At 38.2% G+C, this 18,514-nt stretch overlaps 1 protein-coding gene across 6 annotated transcripts in view; it reads left to right on the top strand.

The window, feature by feature from the left end:
* Nucleotides 1-18,514, top strand: part of EEA1 (early endosome antigen 1) — a 77,571-nt gene that overhangs the window by 44,998 nt on the left and 14,059 nt on the right. For all 6 annotated transcript variants that reach the window (XM_055711053.1, XM_055711052.1, XM_055711051.1 and 3 more), the window contains 11 exons: nucleotides 779-928; nucleotides 1,931-2,050; nucleotides 2,275-2,478; nucleotides 3,061-3,261; nucleotides 4,729-4,842; nucleotides 6,044-6,199; nucleotides 8,128-8,267; nucleotides 8,878-9,208; nucleotides 10,679-10,780; nucleotides 12,218-12,412; nucleotides 13,077-13,259. In XM_055711053.1, coding sequence (XP_055567028.1) covers nucleotides 779-928; nucleotides 1,931-2,050; nucleotides 2,275-2,478; nucleotides 3,061-3,261; nucleotides 4,729-4,842; nucleotides 6,044-6,199; nucleotides 8,128-8,267; nucleotides 8,878-9,208; nucleotides 10,679-10,780; nucleotides 12,218-12,412; nucleotides 13,077-13,259 — 1,896 coding nt within the window. The remainder of the gene's footprint in view (nucleotides 1-778; nucleotides 929-1,930; nucleotides 2,051-2,274; nucleotides 2,479-3,060; nucleotides 3,262-4,728; nucleotides 4,843-6,043; nucleotides 6,200-8,127; nucleotides 8,268-8,877; nucleotides 9,209-10,678; nucleotides 10,781-12,217; nucleotides 12,413-13,076; nucleotides 13,260-18,514) is intronic.

The following is an 18,514-nucleotide window of genomic DNA, read 5'->3' as shown; positions in this document are numbered from 1 at the left end:
AGGACCTGTAGTGACAGTTTCGAGTAGAAGAAAAGTTGATTTTATGGAGAGAGCTTTTTAGAACAGTGAGTTGTAAAAGGCCATCTTTGAACACTGAAGATGGTGCGGTACTGCTTTTGTTGACTGAAAAAATCATGAGGCAAGCTTATATGCAGCTGGAAGAGCTCATCCCCCTACTTACTGCGCTGCTGGACTATAAGCCACCAAAGCTACTATGTACTCTGCATCGAAGGTTCATGCATCTCTGGTCTGCAGGGAATGAATGCCATTGATGCAGCCAGGACAAGCTAAAAATTACACCCTTAGAGTATTCTAGCAATGCAGAGCAGTATATTGTGGGAGCCAGCGGAGCAGGTAAAGGCATGGTGCTTCAGCCATATTGTGCTACATATTGTGAAGGTGTGTGCTATATAAGCTGAGATTGCTGTAAGCATCACTAGTTTACACGATAGTCCTTATGTCTTAGAAGGATTGCCCTCTTTGTGTTTCTACTAAGTCTCTGTAACTCATATTGAGGGGTTTCTGTAGAGAAATTAGGATATTTCTGGGTCCCTCCAACTTACTTTTTTGAATATTTGTTCATGCCTTTGCAGTTGAGGCTGTTCTTAAACATGATTTGTGTTTCTGAGGTGTGTGATATACATACATGACTTCAGGAGCTCATGTAGTTGTTTTACTCCAGATTATGAAAACTTAGGGTAAACATTTGACAAAACGGATCTAAAATACAGTACTATGGGCTAAAGAATGACTAAAACATGGATAACTTTTTTTTCAGTTGCACAGTAAACTTCTAGAAACAGAGCGTCAGCTAGGGGAAGCACACGGGCGGCTCAAGGAGCAGAGGCAGCTGTCTAGTGAGAAACTGATGGACAAAGAGCAGCAGGTGGCTGATCTGCAGTTAAAACTTTCTCGTGCTGAAGAACAGGTAGGGGCTTTTATGCAGACTCTAGTTTGTTCTGGTTCTGATAGTAGTCTGTACATACACTTGTGGTGAAGTTGCAGTTTATAAAGTTTGTCCTTATGGGAATTTCATTTGACTAATGCTGTTAAAGTGGTAAAATTATCAAAATCTGTGAAAATGCCACTTGCATTACAGATTTTTGTAAGGCTAAATGCTTATCGGATGCATGTATGTTCATGATGCTTTACAGATGAACAAAAGATGTACATTTTGCACTTGTGAGCTTTGTTTAACGATCTTTTTTATAAGATGTAGGAGCACCTAAGCCCATGTGGGTGAAGTTTTGTGTGTAGGTATTTTTGAGATAAAGCCCTACATGAAATAAAAATGAATGTGGCAAAGCAGGTCATTGATAGTTAATAACCAGTGTGGGGTGGATGGGCAGAAAACACTTGTTTTATTAAATTTTATTTGTGTTAATGAGCATCTTGTATATGTTGCTGATTTTCTGCTGCCTGTATGGGGATTGGCCAAATACCTGAGTGGTACGTTGTCAAAGCTTTAAAGCTTTTCTGTAGCTAATTTGCAAAGCCTTGACCAGTACAGCACTGCAGACACTGCTAAACTGAAGTTGTTACTAAAACTGCTAATAATAGTGATAATAATGTTATTTTACAGGTATCTATGTCATCAGTCATGTTACATCTTAACAGCTGTTGGAAAAAATCATACTAAAAATCTCTTATGTTTTAGATTTTTGAGAGCTAAATTCCATCCATATATATCTGATAGTTTTATAGTTCTCGCTTGTGATAGAGAATCTCACCTATTAATAGTAATGAATGCTTTGGTTAGATTTTGATGCTTTAACTAGCATTACACACTTTTATATTTATACCAGTTTTCAAATACTCTTTTTTAGACTAAAATCTTTCAGCATTAGATTGAACATAGAGCACTGTTGGCATACTGAATGGTGATCGTTCATTCATTAGTCTGGTTTGGTTTTTGGGTTTTTTTTTTCAGCTAAAGGAAAAAGTAGCAAATTCCACAGAATTGCAGCATCAATTAGATAAGGCAAAACAGCAGTACCAGGAGCAGCAGACACTTCAGCAAAATACTACAGCAAAACTACGAGAAGCCCAGGTAACACGTATCCTCATGTGAAAGTATATTTAAGGATTTCATTATTTTGAATATGTTTTCTCTGTAAAGGTGACTTGCATGACTTATACTAGTTTCAATAAATTAACTTGTAAATCTAGAACAGAATATACAGAAAATGTTTAATAAATTTATCCAACATTTTATGCGTTAGGAGTAACTTCTAAGGTCCTTATAATTAAGGAAGCTATTATGCAAATTTCTAGAATGATTTGGAGCAAGTACTACGACAAATTGGAGATAAGGACCAAAAAATTCAAAATCTTGAGGCTTTGCTTCAAAAAAGCAAGGAAAACATCTCACTGCTAGAAAAAGAAAGAGAGGACTTATATGCCAAAATTCAAGCTGGTGAAGGAGAAACTGCAGTTCTTAACCAGCTGCAAGAGAAAAACCATGCATTGCAAATACAGGTAAGAACTTGGAGACTTGTTTCTATGCTTCAATTCTCATTATTGAATCTTGTTTCCTTTTCTCCTATCTCATCAGATACGACACTAATCTTTAATGTACTCTTCTGTTTCTTTGTTACTTACTTTAAAGATCTTACTGTAAATTTCACAGGACTTGAGTTTTGGTGACTTCCTTGCTGTCAGCATATAGGGACAGGAATTCCTAGATGTTTCCTATGTACATATGCTAGTAATATGTGCTTACAAATAATTTTTGGATACAGATACATGTTTGGTTTTATTATTTTGAAAAGAGGTTTAATTCCCACTTTCAACACCAAAGTTCAGTTTAGCCTGCATTTGTTGTCTCCGTAGTATTTTGGTTTTGTTACAATAAGACCAAGTTGACGATTCCTTTTGCTTCCATTTTCAACTGGTAACCTATTTAAACTCTGGTATTGTGTACAATATAGCTTTACTGTAATAGTTCAGAAAAAGAAATGTGGTGGTGTTGAGTCTCCAGAGCCACGATAAGACACAGGTTTGTGACTTCCCTGGACATGCTGCTCCAGCCTTCTATATACCTCGTTTGTTTCACTGCAGGTAACTCAGCTGACAGAGAAGCTGAAGAATCAATCAGAAAGTCATAAACAAGCCCAAGAGAATTTGCATGAGCAAGTGCAGGAGCAAAAGGCTCATCTAAGAGCTGCTGAAGACCGCGTGCTTTCCCTGGAGGCAAACATCACTGAACTAACCAGCCAGCTAAATGAAAGTAAAGAGAAAGTATCACAACTTGATGTACAGGTAACTCTATACTGTGTGGTGATGGTAAATCCTGCTTGTGCTTTTTGTATTCTCTCCAGAGAACATACAAGACCATTTGAGAAAAATTGCATGTTTCTACTAACAAATGAATGAAGTAGAATAAGGCAGATAAAACTGAGGAAAATGTAACTGGATTCAGAATAGCAATAGATGGCAAGTGTTGGGGTTTTTTTGTTGTGGTTTTTTTTTTGCTATATTATTTTTTTGTTAATTAACACCCCCCCAGAGTTCATAACTGAGTTGCGGAAACTCTTGTCCTCAAGCATCTCTTACTGTATTTGTAATGATTAGACATCCAAAGCCCTGCTCTTACCAGTCTTGGATTCTGTGCTCCAGAGTGAAAGTCTGTAAAGTCACTAAGATCTTCTTGTTACCTAGAAATTTCCTATGCTTATGTGTTTTGTCAAAAACAAACAAACAAAAAAGCTGTGGGCTACCTTGTTGTCAGTTTAATTTACCAAACAAGGGAATTGCCTGGTATGGAAACAATGCGGACTCTCCTACTATGAAGTGCTGCTTAAGCTAAAAGCTAATTATGTTCAGCTTTCCCAAAGAAAAAATGACATTTGAACAGAAGTTCTTGCATCAGTGCACTTGGAGCAGCTAGTACTGTTGTTGCTGGATTAATACATTGTGGCGTCTTTTGAATTAGTGTTACTCAATTTCCAAACAGGTCTAGGAACATCTGATGTAGCTTTGTGATGTTTTTACTGGGTTTCACTACAGTGTCTGGGCTGTTTTTTCAGCAAGACATTAGAGCTAGAACTGAATCATCTATGGACTATTGCAACTGGTTTTTAAGGCAAAATGAGCTTCCTTACAGTCTTAGAGAAGTAGCATTTCTATTAGGGAGAAAAATAGTAAATCACAGTAACAAGTGACCCTGAATATTGCCACTCTGCACCCTCACCATTCATACCCACCTTCTAGACTTTGTTTGGTGGGTGTTTTGGAAAGAAGGGAGGTTGCTCCCTAACAGGCAGGTAGGAGCAGAGAAAGATGGTATGCATGTAGAAGCATATTTTTGTTGTTTCTTGTTCTTTCTGCTTTTAAAAATTTTGGAGACCCTTAAATGTGCATGTAGTTTGAGGTTATCAAGGTATGCATCTGTGTGAATGCACTAAGTGTATCACATTGTTCCTTGTTAGTAAGTAAAAATCTTTTCCTAGAATAGAAGATGAGTGAAACTGATGGGGGTTTTTTTTTGGTTTTATGTGGGTTTTTTAGCTCAAAGAACTGACAGTGACTTAAAATCCTGATATTTGTCTAAACCCTGAAAGTATTTCTTCCCGCTTCCCCGCTCCTTTTTTTTTTTTTTTTTTTTTTTTTAACACTAGCACATGAAAACTACTGATTTTACTATTAAACTTACTGATGAGTATAAAAAAAATTCAAATGAGCTACAGTAAAGTAGATGTTCTAATGAAATACAACTTGTCTTTTCAGGTAAAGGCAAAGACTGAATTGCTACTTTCAGCAGAAGCATCAAAAGTTGCTCAAAGGGCGGATCTTCAGAATCATCTGGACACTGCTCAGCACGCACTGCAAGATAAGCAACAGGTTATGAGCAACATATAAACATGAAGTTTCTATGTTACCTAAAAACCTAAGAATAGTTGTTTACAAACTATATAAACATGTGAATATGCATTTGGAAATCATCCTTTAGGCTATTTTAACTAAATGATATGTATTCAGGTTTTTTTGCTGTAATCTGGACCAGGTAAATTTTGCAGTGTAAAGAATATGCTTGGGAATCCCCTCCTTGCTGTAACATTATGGTTCAGAATCTAAACTGTTCTGTTGGGGTATAATTAAATTCTCACCCGTATGTTATGAAGAAAAGGTTGTACAATGCACTGGGTACAAGTGAAAACAAGTTTTAACTCTTACTGCAGATTCAGATAAATTCAGAATCAGTTGCCTGTATTCAGAAGTAATTATCTGTATGCTAACTGATACAAAACCCCAAAAGACTATTGTTAAAATTGCATGTTTTAATGTCTGTTAATCCTAGTGAAGCATTCCATTGGCTGCTGTATCAAATACTGCATTGTTAGAGTCAGTGCTGGCTGCGGTCTTCATGGAAACATCCAGCAGATGCTAACATAGCACCATTTTTGGGCGTGGGAATGTAATTAATTGATATAAACAGAAGACCTCTTTTTGCAACTATTAAATAATTAATAATTAAATCAGCATGGTTGGAGAGCAATGAGCTTTGATGTAGCTGTTACCATAGTGGTTATTAGGTGAATGTGTTCATGTCTTCTGCAGAAATTACGTTGTTTTGTGTTGAACCAGATCATTTGAAATCATCTCTTGTATGTGGAGGACTGTGCCCATCTTTTGGCTTTCGTCTTTGGTGGTGCTTCATTTCATGAATACAGCATAAATTTTCTCTAAGGTTTTGTAGTATTACTTTCTAGTTACTGTTGTACTAACTGCAGGATCTAGCATGTTTATTACGTATAATTCCTCTTCCGTTTATAACTTAAGCCACCTTTGTTAAGATTTAACCTACAGCCTATAAAGTTTTGAGAGGAATATGGAGGCTTTAAAAGAAATTTTGTCTGTTCAACAGAGAGAATTTGTGCCCGTGTGTGTTTTCCCTCTCAATTTCCTGCCACTCAGAATAAAAAGAAACATTATTTTCCTTTTTTATTTGAATACTTCAGATCATTTAAAAGCATATACGACATTAGTAATTCTTTTTAGTTATTTAAAAACTGACAACCCTTGTATTTTTATTTTACCTTAGGAGTTGAATAAGGTCAGCGTTCAGTTGGATCAGGTTACAGCTAAGCTGAATGACAAGCAGGAATACTGTGCTCAGCTGGAAGCCAATCTTAAAGAATACAAAGAGAAGAGTCTTTATTTAGAACAGAAAACTGAAGAGCTAGAAGGACAGCTTAAGGTTTGTATTGAACACAGTTTCTGAGCTTACAGAAACCAATGTTCTCCACTGCTTGGTCGTATGTGATAAAAACTGTGCTCAAATTATGGGGGAAGGATTATATCAATACCACTTTTGTAGCTTTTCTTTCTCACTAGTGTTTCCTGATCCACCATTTAATCCCATTTTCCCCGTCTACCATGCTAGCATATTACACTAAGATGACAGGTTTAGAGCATTGCCACTATACTGTCATTTTCCTGTATATGTGCTTCAACCAACCTCTGTGCTATGTGGAAACTGTTATGAGAGAGAACATGAGTATGTCCCAAAATTAGAGTCTTCAGGTTCAAGCTTATGCACTTTACAAGTGGTAGCAGGGACTATGTGTTACATTGGTAAGCCCATGTTAACGCTACCTGCCTGGTTTATTTCTAAAGCCTTTCAGTAGGCTTTTTTTCAAGATGTATTTATCAATATTTTTCCTCTAACTTGATCTTGAGATTTGCATTCCAGTTCTGGAATCAGTTTTTCTTTAAGGTATGCCTAATTCTGGCAGAAGGTTTGCAGAACCTTCTGGTGTTTTGAGATACCAGTATTTTCGGTTAAGGATAGGAATTAGTCATAATTCTTGGAAGCTTCTAAATTCTGGCTTTAACCTTTGTTAACTATTTGTAAACATTCTTGGTAGTCAAAATTCACAATACATAAAATCATATGATACAGGGATTTTAGGAGCAATGCAGAGTTGGTTTTGCAGTGCTTTCTGTCTGGAGGGAGATGAGCAGTCTTTATGCTCAAGTCTGAGTTGGGTGTTTTTCCTAGCATACGTGCACTATAGAAGAAAATGATTGTTTTTTCCATATGAAATTTTAAATCCAATGCTATGAAAAAATAAAACTGTAATACATTTGCATTATCAGCATAATTATTTCATGCTTCCATCTCTGTCTACTTTTACAATCTGTTTTTTTTTTTCTTGCCCACTTTGATTTGTGTTTTTATTTTTCATCCTTTTGCTAAAATTTCACAAGCAACCAACAGACAGAAATGCTTGGGAGGAATACAGTGCTTGCTTGCACAAGATTTTATGAGGTTCCTGGTAGCCAAAGTGTGAAACTGATCAGTGTTGTTGATGCTGTCAACAGGAATGCAGTTCTGTGTAAAATCTTGGTGTAATCATTATTCTTTGGGATTATTCCAGTTGAATGCATGATATTTAAAAAAAATTAGGAAAAAAAAAAAGAAAACAAAAAGCCCTCATGAAATTTCTCAGGGGAACTTGGCCATTTTGTTCTGCAGCCACTGCATGAAAGCAGAAGTGCCTGTAAAACAGCCGATGTGTTGAAGAGCGTAAGCAGTGCCTGTTTGCTGAAGACTCCTGTGTTCTTTACACTCCATCTAAATGAACAAGTACCCGCAGAAAAATACACTAGAAAAGCCTCTTCTAGGAAAGCATAGGATTTCTTCACAGCTGTAGTCTGTGTCTTTGTTTTTGTTAATAAGAACAGCAGAGTTCTTGGGATATGTAAATCAGCACTCATTTGAAACTGCTGAAACTGCTCTGTGATGGCTGAGATCCTGGCCCCGAAGCTGAGCACTGTGTATAGCCTTTTTTTGTATATGTGTTTTGGGTAGGGCCTTCACAGATTTCTCCTTTTTATCTGTTACTTTGCTGTTAAATGGCTGCTTGGCCATTAATTTATGATTCCAGAATGTTTTCCAAAATTGGTTCTGAAGGAACAAGAGATTTGCAGGAACTCAACAATGAAAAATAAATAGTGAACTAATAAAATAGGTAGACAGTGTGTGAGAATTGTGACTGCTTTTTAGAGTGAAGACTTTCTACACTAAATGATACTCATAGATTAGGTAACATGCCTTTTATTGCTGGTGTTGTTTTATTGGATGTGTTCTGATGGGTGTAATTTTTAATGTTTCTATCTCAGAAACTTGAAGCCGACATTCTTGATGCTAAGTCAAGCAGAGAACAAGCTCTTCAGGAGTTGCAGCAGCAGCGACAGCAATCTACAGAATTAGACCTCCGAACAGCAGACCTGAGTAAACAACTTGAAGCAGCAAGAGAAGCGTATGTGTTTCCTGTGTTATAGTACTTCTCAAAGTCAGACATAAAACTGCAGTGGTTTGGACTAGAGTTGAAATTTTTTTCACCTCTCCTGTGATTTCTTAAAATCATAGATAAGTGATGTGTTCCCTCTGCTACGAGAGCTGATTTTTGTCCCACCTGTTTTCTTTCACTCTGTGCGCCATGCAGACTCCATCTGCCATGTTGCCTCATGTGAATTGCTGACTGCTGTGATTCAATACAGTTCTTCAGCTTATTCACTGTGCTTGTTGCCAGCTAAATATCTGAACAGTTTGATGTAGTGAGGTCCATATTTAAATATCCAGAGCTCTGTCAACTTTTTCAAAATAATAATTTGCAATTTATGCGTAAGAAGCGAAGTGGAATTTTCTGTTCATTATAGTTGAGGAAGAAAAATCCATCTCAATATTGTTTTTAGAGTTGCTGGTATGCCTTCTCTGGAGAGACAAAATGCCCATGCTCTGGATGAAAAAGGCATGCTTTGAAGTAGTTCTACAGTTAATGTTTTAAATAATAGAGACATTTAATGATCCAAAAGAACCTGTGAAGAAGAATTTTAAAAAAATACTATTTTTTCTCTATATATTTGCAGGATGTCTAATGCTAAACTGGATTTGCAGACAAAATCTGAGGCCCTTGAACAAGCCAAACAGCAAATTTCAAAGCAGGAGGAGGAAAAGGCCAGCCTCAAAGAAAACCTTGAGAAATCAAATCAAGATACAAGTAAACAACTCAAGGAATTAGATTGTAAAATGCAAGCAGCAACATCAGAGTTGCAACAAGTGAAATTAGAGAGGGATACTCTATTAAAGGACCTTACAGCTACCAAAGACAAGCTCTCAAAAAGTTCTGAATCCTTCAAAAAAAGAAAGGATGAATTAGAAAAAGAAATACAAAAAGGAAAAGCAGCAGTGGCAGAAATGGTTAGTAGTTTCTTTCATTAGACATTGTTTCATGTATTTACAGTCTGATAAAATGACTTTGCTTTCTGCCTAAAACCAGGGTACATGAAGTGACAATATGTGGAAATTAATTGCCTTAAGAAAAACAAAATTGTGATTTTTAGTAGTTCATAGATGTGTCCTACCTTAAATTTTTGTCTGGATGTTTACAGTAGTAAACATCGGTTGTATCACACAACAGAATCTCTTTTTTTTTTTTTTTTTTTTTTTTTTTTCTTGCTGCATGACTAATAAGGTGAAGAAACTAAATGGAACCAAGCGGTGAAACAATTTGATGGAAGATGTCCCCCTTTTTAAAAACACATCAGCCATACTGTAACAACACAAAGTGATAAACCCTTTGCTAAAGTGCAACCATATTGATGATGTTATTTTTCTGAGGCCATTTTAGTTTCCTTTTTGGAGTTTTTATATCTAGAACCTTCCTGTGCACTTCTCTGGACATACTGGAAGGCTGTGTACTGCAGGCAAAGTAACATCATCGGTTGTTTGTGGAGATGCCTAGCTTAAGGTGTTATCAGAGTACTAGAACTATTTGAGTTTCAGAAAGGTCTCACAAGCAGAACAACAAGAACAACCTATTATGGTACAGGTGAACTTTCACTATCCTTAACATGCATCTTCCCTGTTTTGCTTTGTTGGTAATATGAACGGGCACTATATGAATACGTGTTTTGTAGATTTTCTTATGTTCTTGCAGCCCTTCCTCGAACATGGTAAGGGTGCCTTTCTCATTCCCTTCTCATTTTACATGTCACCATTTCCCAAAACCTGATCAGAGCTGCGTTTATTCTGATCTAAATACAATTCTGTTTCTAGTTAAAAATAACATTTTTTCCTTCACTCTTTCACCCTTCTAAGATAAGCCTTTTTGTTTGCTTTACTTAGTTAGTGCTGTTTAAATATTTGTTTCTCCTAAACACTTGAAGGATTTTCTCCCCAATTTAGACTTAAAAGATAGGAGTCCAGATTCTGCTTCTAATTCTGTACTCATTTGGAGGCTAGCCACTTTTTTAATTACATAATATTTGTGCTTAAAATGTGGTTTTGTTTGCGTACAAGTCCTGCAAATGTACTTGCTCGTAAGTTTTAGATCAAGAAATTTTGGATCCTGAGGAGTGGTGAGCCTATTGCTTCCCACAAGAAGAAGGGCTACCAACAGCAGCTTCAGACAGGGAGACTACCCCTAATCAGAAAAACTCTGGCACGCGGCTGCATTTGTTAGTACAGGGTATCAGCTGTGTTCAGCCTAAATTTACCACTGTTCAAGTTTTGAGAAATTTTGAGCTAAAATATGTCTGTAGCTGAGAAGGAAATATTTTTCACTGAAAAGGAAGGCATAATTTTTCAAGGCTTTGTAGAACATGCAAAAATACCTGATAGCCAGTCTTAGAAGCTCACAGGAATATTTCCTTGTCTTATGTATTTTAGGAAAAATCTTGCCAAGAAGTGAAGAACCAGCTCCAGGTACAAACAGAGTCAGTTGCTAAAGAGAGGAATGAGTTGAAGAACTCACTGGAAAAAAAGGAGGGGGTAAGCTGTCCATTTAGTTTCAAAAATTTAGAAACTACTGATAATAAATGTTCAAAAGATTTGTTTTCAGTCTCACATGCCTATTAGAGATAAAGAGGTTGCAGTTCTTGAATTGTGACCTACCTGGAGCATTGAAATAAGGCGAGACTGAAAATTTCCTAGACGTTAGCATGAAGCTTTAACATTCAGGTTTTACTTCTACCTTTATATGCCCCACAGACCTTAGTGAGCGATTTTAGCTTTTCAGGTTTTTTCATTAGTGAAACAGTTACTTTGTATTACCATGTCCTTATCTTGTTTCATACTTGCATACAATAAAAGTTACTTGTTTCCTGAGATCTGTTTTAGTCTGAGGCCTAATCAGTGTGTTTGCTGTGGGGTTGACTAGACATTTTCAGATATTCTTGAAAGATTTAGTTGCTTTTGCAAACTTGTATAAGTCACTTGCCTGTGACTGCTTAAGGACCAAATGTACTTCTTTTTTTAAAGATGAGCATTCAGACTGCAAAATCATGTAGTCCAGCTGGCAGCCTGAAGGCCAAATCCACTTTCATGTATTTCCTTACCCAACTGGTCACCTGTTCCCTAAAGGAATCAGAAAAGATATGATCAGTGGACACAGTTTGATGGTCTGTGATGGATTCTTACTGCCTGAAGAAGGGTTTGGATGTGCAGGTGGGATGGTAATTGTTCCATGACTACTGCTGCTACCCCCCTGGCTCCTCTCTTGTTCAGCAGAAGCACTGTGGTGCTCTGTGGCCAGTGCAGGAGGATGAGTTTGGTACCTGCTGCAGTTGGCAGCAGGAGAGCCCAGACCACTGCTGGCTTAAGAAGAGTTGCCTGCTCTTATCTTTGAAAGGTGAGCAAAGACTGCAGTTGCTCTAAGGGTAGGAAATGGAAATAACAGATGATTTTAGTGTGTTATGGTAGCTCTTGAAATCTATTTGCCAAGCGTTTGACCACCGAGCTCTGAAGCAGAAGGTAGCAGCAGTGGCGCTGTGGGGTGGCCTAGTTCCGTGTACAAGAAATAACAGTAGCATACTTGATAACTGTTTCTTGCAAATAACCTGCAGCTCTTTGTAATAACATAAGGGTAGGCATACTGCATCACAAGAAGGCTAGCTTGGTATCAGGTTTCTGGCAGAGGAAAGTGGCAGATGCCTAGAGAAAAGCAGACTAGGGCAAGCCTTTCACATTCCTACAGTCAGGGGATTCTCCCCAACTTCTAGCATTCTTCTGGGAGCTGATTTCCTGCAGCTGTATCTTTAGTTTTAACAGCTTTGACCAGTTTTTTCATCTGTGAAATTGTCTGTCTGCTTTTGGAAGAACGTAATTTGTCACCCACACAGTTCAATAGGCAGTTTCACATACTACAGCATGTACAAATGGTGATTTAAATTAAAATTATATACAGTTATTTAATATTTTTGAATATAGATATCTAAGCAGTTGTCGATAGAACTTGATTCAGCACGAGCGCAAATACTGGAAATTCAGGGTCTTCTGAAGGAGAAAGAAAGAAGCGAACAACATCTCCAGGGAAAGCTGAGAGAGTTAAAGGAATCATTTGAGCAGAAGAAAAAACATAGTGAAACACTGCAAGCTGAATTAAAAACTGCCCTTTTAGAAAAGGTAAGACTGGGCTCTCTTAATCCTTTAAGAAAATTAATGTAAATTTCTGTGATAAATGCTGCAGCTTTTATGTTGGTATCTTTGTGAGAAACAGCTGTTTGCTGTAGGAAATTATAAGGTCAGGATGCGGAAACAAGGTCTTCAGGTGCTGTTGGAAATAGAAACAACATCAACAACAGTAATAAAGTAAAAAAGAACCAGTGCTGACATAGGAATTCTGCAGGAATTAAGTCTTGTCTTACTATACCAGAAGAATTTATCTGACAGTATGAAACTCATAAACCATAATGGAAAGAGTTCAAATGTCTTACAAGATTAGGGAATGTTGTGTTGTGTGCCATGCACTGTTAAATGTTGCTCTGGCTTTGGCTGCCCAATGCTATGTGGTCATATTTGTGATTTAGTCAGTCTGCGGAAACTTTTAAGAGTTGAAAACATTATGTAGGTTTTTAATGTTTGGTCTTAATGTCTTTCACTTAGTCTTTTGAATGAATTAAGTTTTGTTGTTATGTTAGTTACAAAATAATGACAAACATCAGATTACTGAACTGTTGTTTCATAAGTGGGAAAAAAATTCTCATCTTGCAGCAGAAATGCAGTTTATTGAAATAATTAAGCTTACTGTCTGTAACTTTAACTGAAACTTCCTTTTCTTATGTTTCAGGCAGAACTGGAGAATAAACTCCAACAGCAGTCTATTTTGTCAGCACAGGAGCTTAAAGCAGAAAGAGTAAAGCTAGCAGACTTACAGAAGAGCCATGAAAAACATAAGGAAAACATGGAGAAGCTGCAGCTGGATCTTTATGGGAAAGAGTCTGAGCTGCTGGCAACCAGGCAAGACCTTAAGGTACTTACAGTCATTTTAATGTCATATATGACTTAGTAGATCTGTGTATATCCATTTTGAAGACCAAGACACAGTGCTAGAACTGTATAGGGGTAAAAAAGCTCTTCTGCTATATATAGAATCTAGTGCTGTTCAATCCGTTCCCCTGGGACGAAGGACATCCTGAAACTAATCTAAAACCAAGGGTATTTGCCAGTTTACCTGAAATACCCTTGCATGTGTGCAGCAGCGAAGTGGAAGATGATTTATTTTTGTATGCTTTTAAGAATTAGTTTTTCATATTGCTTTTTCTTGTTATACATTGTAGCTTTCAACTAATTTAAACAGCATAGCTGATTAGGGTAAAGTCTGCCAGCGTGTGAGAAACTGCTGTCTTCTAGGTGATTTAACTAGGATTTTAGTTGTCAGTCTTGTCCCATGTTCTTGCCCATTCCACCTCTTCCTGGCTGGTTGTAGATGTTCAGAGATGTCAAACAAATAGAAACAGTAGGTTTAGGGACCTGTCTGGAATACAAGTGTCCAAACTTAGTCCTTGAAGTTTTTGCTGTGCCCAAGTGTAATTTATCTGATCTGATATTAGGGTGTAGTGTGTTCAAAGAGGTACTGCTGAGATTTGAGTCAGTCAGCAAAGGTGGGTTTTGTCCTTTTTTTTTCTGCCCTCCTCCTTCATGTCAGTGCTAAGCCAATGCTCCAGTTAGTCCCAGGACATACCGTGCTGGCAGAGACTGGCTGTCTACTGGCAAGATGTGTAGCTTTGGCACTTTTCACTTCAGATAAATCCCACTACAGCTTTGTCTGTGTCTGTCTGACACTGTTGTTCTAGGCTGTTCTGAAGTTTATGGAGAGGAATAGGCACTTTGGGAGGACAGATCATCTGATCTGTTTTAGATGTCAGCTTCTGTTTGCTTTGTATGTACAAAGGGAGGCTTTGGTGACTGCTTGGATTTCATCGCTCCCTTTCACCTCTCCCAGCGGAGGCCTTTCAGTCCCCTTTCCTATCGCTGAAATAGTTGTGGCCATTTCAGATAGGCCCATGTGCGCTGTGTTGCCCTAGCCAAACTCCAGGTTCAGGGTTATTTTAAGAAGATAAATGGCTCCTTTGCATATAGACCATTGGAGTTTTACTGATCTTACTCCTCCTCTGCAGCATTAGATTACCTGCCATGTTTCCCTGCAGATTACAGAAGCTTTACTTCCAGTGCAGCTTGGTTGAATCGCTATGTTAAATTGTGAAACACTTCAGCATGATTAACGAGCAATGGTGGTGTAAGCATGTAAACATATTCTTTCTTACTGTTATGTCCTGTAGCACATGTACCTCTGTGAGTTAATTTTCTGCAGTGCATTTAGATCAACATTTGGTAATGCAATGACCTGTAGAAGTATTTGATGTGCTCAGTAACTGGGTTTTTTTGGTATAGTTTTCATTTAAGTATCACTTGTTGCAAAAATAGCTCTGAATAAGTATTATTAAACCAGCTTGATAACCTCTAGTTCTGGCAAGTTTAAAATAGGACAGTAGGTGTCCCACATGCTTTTAAACCTGAATGGGGGAGGTAGCCAGAGAGAGAGAGAACATCTATGCAAAAAGGTAAAGTAAGGTGGTGGCAATGGGAAACCAAGATTATCAAGATAAGTGGTCAGGTACCTTGGTTTATTTCTCTGTGTCTGTGGACCCTAGAGAGCCTGAAGAAGACTGAGGTCCTCAGTACTGAAGTGATGTACCAACTTGGAGGCTGTTTGCTTGATTTTAAGAAGAATTTTTAAAAACATACTTGGGATTAGTGAGGTCTGCTTGCTACCACTTTTTTCTGTAAAATATGGAAGAGAGGAAAGGTGGGGAGCTGGTCTATAATCATGGTTATACTTCCTTATTGCAACGGTAACCTGAAGAAGCAGTGATGACTTGTCTTGGAAGACCATGAAGGAAAAAAAAAAAAAAGTGCATTCAGAAGGCCTCAGCATGATAATGTTAGTCTTGAGAGCTGAATGTCAAAATGCCATCAAGTCAGAATAACTTCGTGGTAGAGTGTCACAGTCCAATTCAAAGTCAGTTGTCTGTATTATGTTTTTTGCCTTGGGTGAGTTACTCAATAAAAGTAGATCCTTTGAGCCAGAGCTATGGATTTTGGTTAAAGTTTGGAACCAAAGCTGATGGGGGTGGGCTGGGGTTCAGATTGCTCTGAATCTTATTGGTAGGCAGTAGTAGAAGATTTTAAAATTTGTATAGAAGGTGGGCTTCGGTGTCTTTCAGTGCAGGATTTTTAGGAGAGAGATGAATTCCATGCGCAGCTGTGCTGAGTCAGCACGGTTTGAAGCCCAGCACTGTGCAGGGCCGGGCCATACCCTGAGGTCCTAGCAATGCTAGGTGTTCTTGAGTTAAAAATACCACAAGGGGAAGAATACCCCAGTATTCTCACGTGGTGTAGCACCGTGCTGCTGGTGAGGCCGAGGTGTCAGGCGTGGGGATGGATGGTGGCAGGCTGTACAGCCTGTGAGTGGCATGAGCGGGGTGGTGGGTCTAGCTCCCGGGAAGGGGTGACGGGATCCGGGCCGTGCGCACAGCTCCATCTGCTGGCCTCTGGTGGGAATGTCACTGCGGGGCTCGCCGGCGGGGGGGCGGCGGGCTCGGGGGGGTTTTGCAGCGGGGGATGCAGCAGCGCGCTGCTCGCGGGGTGCCAGCGGCACGCTGGGGCCTGCCCTCTGGTTCAGGAGCAGAAGGTCCCAGCCACGCAGCTGGAGCCAGATGCAAACTTTGAAGCTCTCAGGCTTGCAGAGGCGAAGTGGAAAGTGTTACAAAATCGGAAGTGAGTACGTAGTTACAATTTGCTGCAAATGTACTTTGGTTTGAAAATGCACTGTCTGTAACAGCAACCACACTCACACGTTTTTGCCTCTATGACAGAAAAAAGAAAATGAGTAGGGTTTGAGTGCTCGTAAAAGCTGTAGTTTTTAATAAAAAAGAATATATATAATAAAAGAAGAATGCCACTAAATATTTCTGTATGTATATACACAAATACAAATATGTTGTATGTGTATATACTTAATAATTTAATACCTTTTCTATACACACAAAATATGTTTTTGTGTGAAAATGTCATTTTTTTAGTATAGAAGAGTTACTAAATATGCAGAATTTTATTTTTGCATTGATTCTGAGTTAGTGCAAACATACTTGGTGTGAATCCTGCTCTCCTGAGCTCTGCCAAGTAGCCTTCAGTCTTGGCATTTGTAATCTTTGTAGTCAGTTTTGGTTTCCTCTGTGTTCTCAAAAGAATGTTTCTTTGCCTCCAATATTGGCATCGCTGTCAGTGTATCACCGGTGGATGTTCTGGGATAATATTCATGCTGCCAAACCTCAGGTCAGGGGCCCAAGTTGCCTACGGTCAGTCTAACCCTTCTTTTTAGGAAATGAAGAAAGATCAGGATAGTATCTGTGAATAATTTCATGTCTCTCCTTGTGAGCTGGCATCAGGGAGCCAGATTATAATGCTCATTTGTGCATCTCAGGTGGAATGAATCCAGGTCCTGCCACCCAGCTAGGACCAGTTCTGCTGTTGGCACTTTTATTTGCACTGCAACAGCCCAAGTTATAGTGAATCAGACTGTGATATCTTTTTATTTATTTTTTTAAACTCTGTACCAGCCACCCTACAAAAATAAGTACAAATTGGCATCTTTTGTTCTATACCTTTTCCTTGCATTCAGTTTTGTCTGTCATCCTAAAGAGCATCTCATGACTGAGGGTATCTTGTCAGGAGAACACCTGTCATATTCTGGGAGTAATGGCAAAACTGAATGGAAATTAAATAAGTGGCATCAGATGTCTTGAGAGGTGATTTTATGTTAAAGATGTGAGCTCCTCAGCTGTCCAAAAGAATCAGGCAGAATTACAGTCTCAGTGGAGACTGGGCCAGGAGCAAGGATAATAACTGGATTGTTTAACCATGTGCCAGAAGATTTCTGCCCATTTCCAAAAGATGCTGTGAGGGACTTTTGGCCAAAGCAGAAAGGCAGGCATAAATAGATAGAAGGTTGATACACAGTTAAGAATATATTGAATAGTTTTCCAGTTAAGGTAGATAGGTAGCATCATTATTAATCACAGCACAATTAAGAGGCACTTACATATGTAAGCTGTAGTATGCCAAATTGTATGCAAAATGCCAAATATCTTACATTACAAGTTACTGATTTATAGAAATGTTTGTGCATAATACGGTGCAGAGTAGGCTGAATACTGTCTCCCCTTACAAGAACATTTACGTTGTTTTAGCATAGGTATAGACACAATGAGAGAACCAGTCCAGTGGAGACACTTTAGGTGTGGGGGGCTTGAAAGACAAGTATCCCCTATGGGAGGCTTTTAATTTTGATGTCACTATCAATTAATCAAATTCCATCATTCTGTGCTAACAAACAGGATGTAACCACATTTCTACTACTGGAAACAAATTTGAGTAAAAGCTGTGGCTTCATTACGTTTCTTCCTAAACCTGTAGAGACTGTTGGGTTTTCCTGTGAGGATGTTATACGATGTTGCTACACTTACCATCCTTTCTCATTGTTAGGAAAATGTGGTACTCCACTGCTCACAGTGGAGCAGAAAGAGATAATTTTGCTTTCAGAAAGACTCACCTTGCTGAAGGCTTGAAATTTTAAAAGCACTCCCTATTTTGCTTAAAAACATTTCTTACTTAATACGTTGTGAAGTGTTAAGTAGTAAACTCTAATAACTCAGAAAGCAAATTAAATAATTTGTCTTCAAATTAATTTTAAAAGCCAGTGTGTGGTTTTTAAGAGCCACTGGGATTCTTGAAGTGCTATTGAATTAGCAGTGTTCCATCACTGATGGTTCAAACTCAGTCTGACTATAGGCAAAATAGTTTAGACATTACAAAGGAGGGTTAGGAGGTATCAGAAATCAACTTGTGTTTAAATCAGCACAGGAGTGGCTAAAACATATGGATAATTAAGTGAAGTCAAAGTTGCGCTTATTCCTTTTAAAATCACTAACCTTCAACAAGAGGTTTGATTAGGATTTAAGTAAGAGCTTCAAAAATATTTTAGTTTATTTTGAAAGAATTGAAATTCTTACTGGTTCACTGAAGGTAGGAAGCTTATTACTGATACTAAATCTCCTCATCTCACGTTCTGTATTGTAGCATCAAAGTTTTCCATAAAATACCAGTATTTTGGAGGAGTGGAGGATGAGTTTGGTAATTTCTTTCTCATTGGTTCTTTGTCAAGGA

Source organism: Falco cherrug, chromosome 5 (assembly GCF_023634085.1).
Source record: "Falco cherrug isolate bFalChe1 chromosome 5, bFalChe1.pri, whole genome shotgun sequence".
NCBI lineage: Eukaryota > Metazoa > Chordata > Aves > Falconiformes > Falconidae > Falco > Falco cherrug.
Note: the sequence above shows the minus strand (reverse complement) of the source record. Positions and strands in the feature narration are given on the sequence as shown.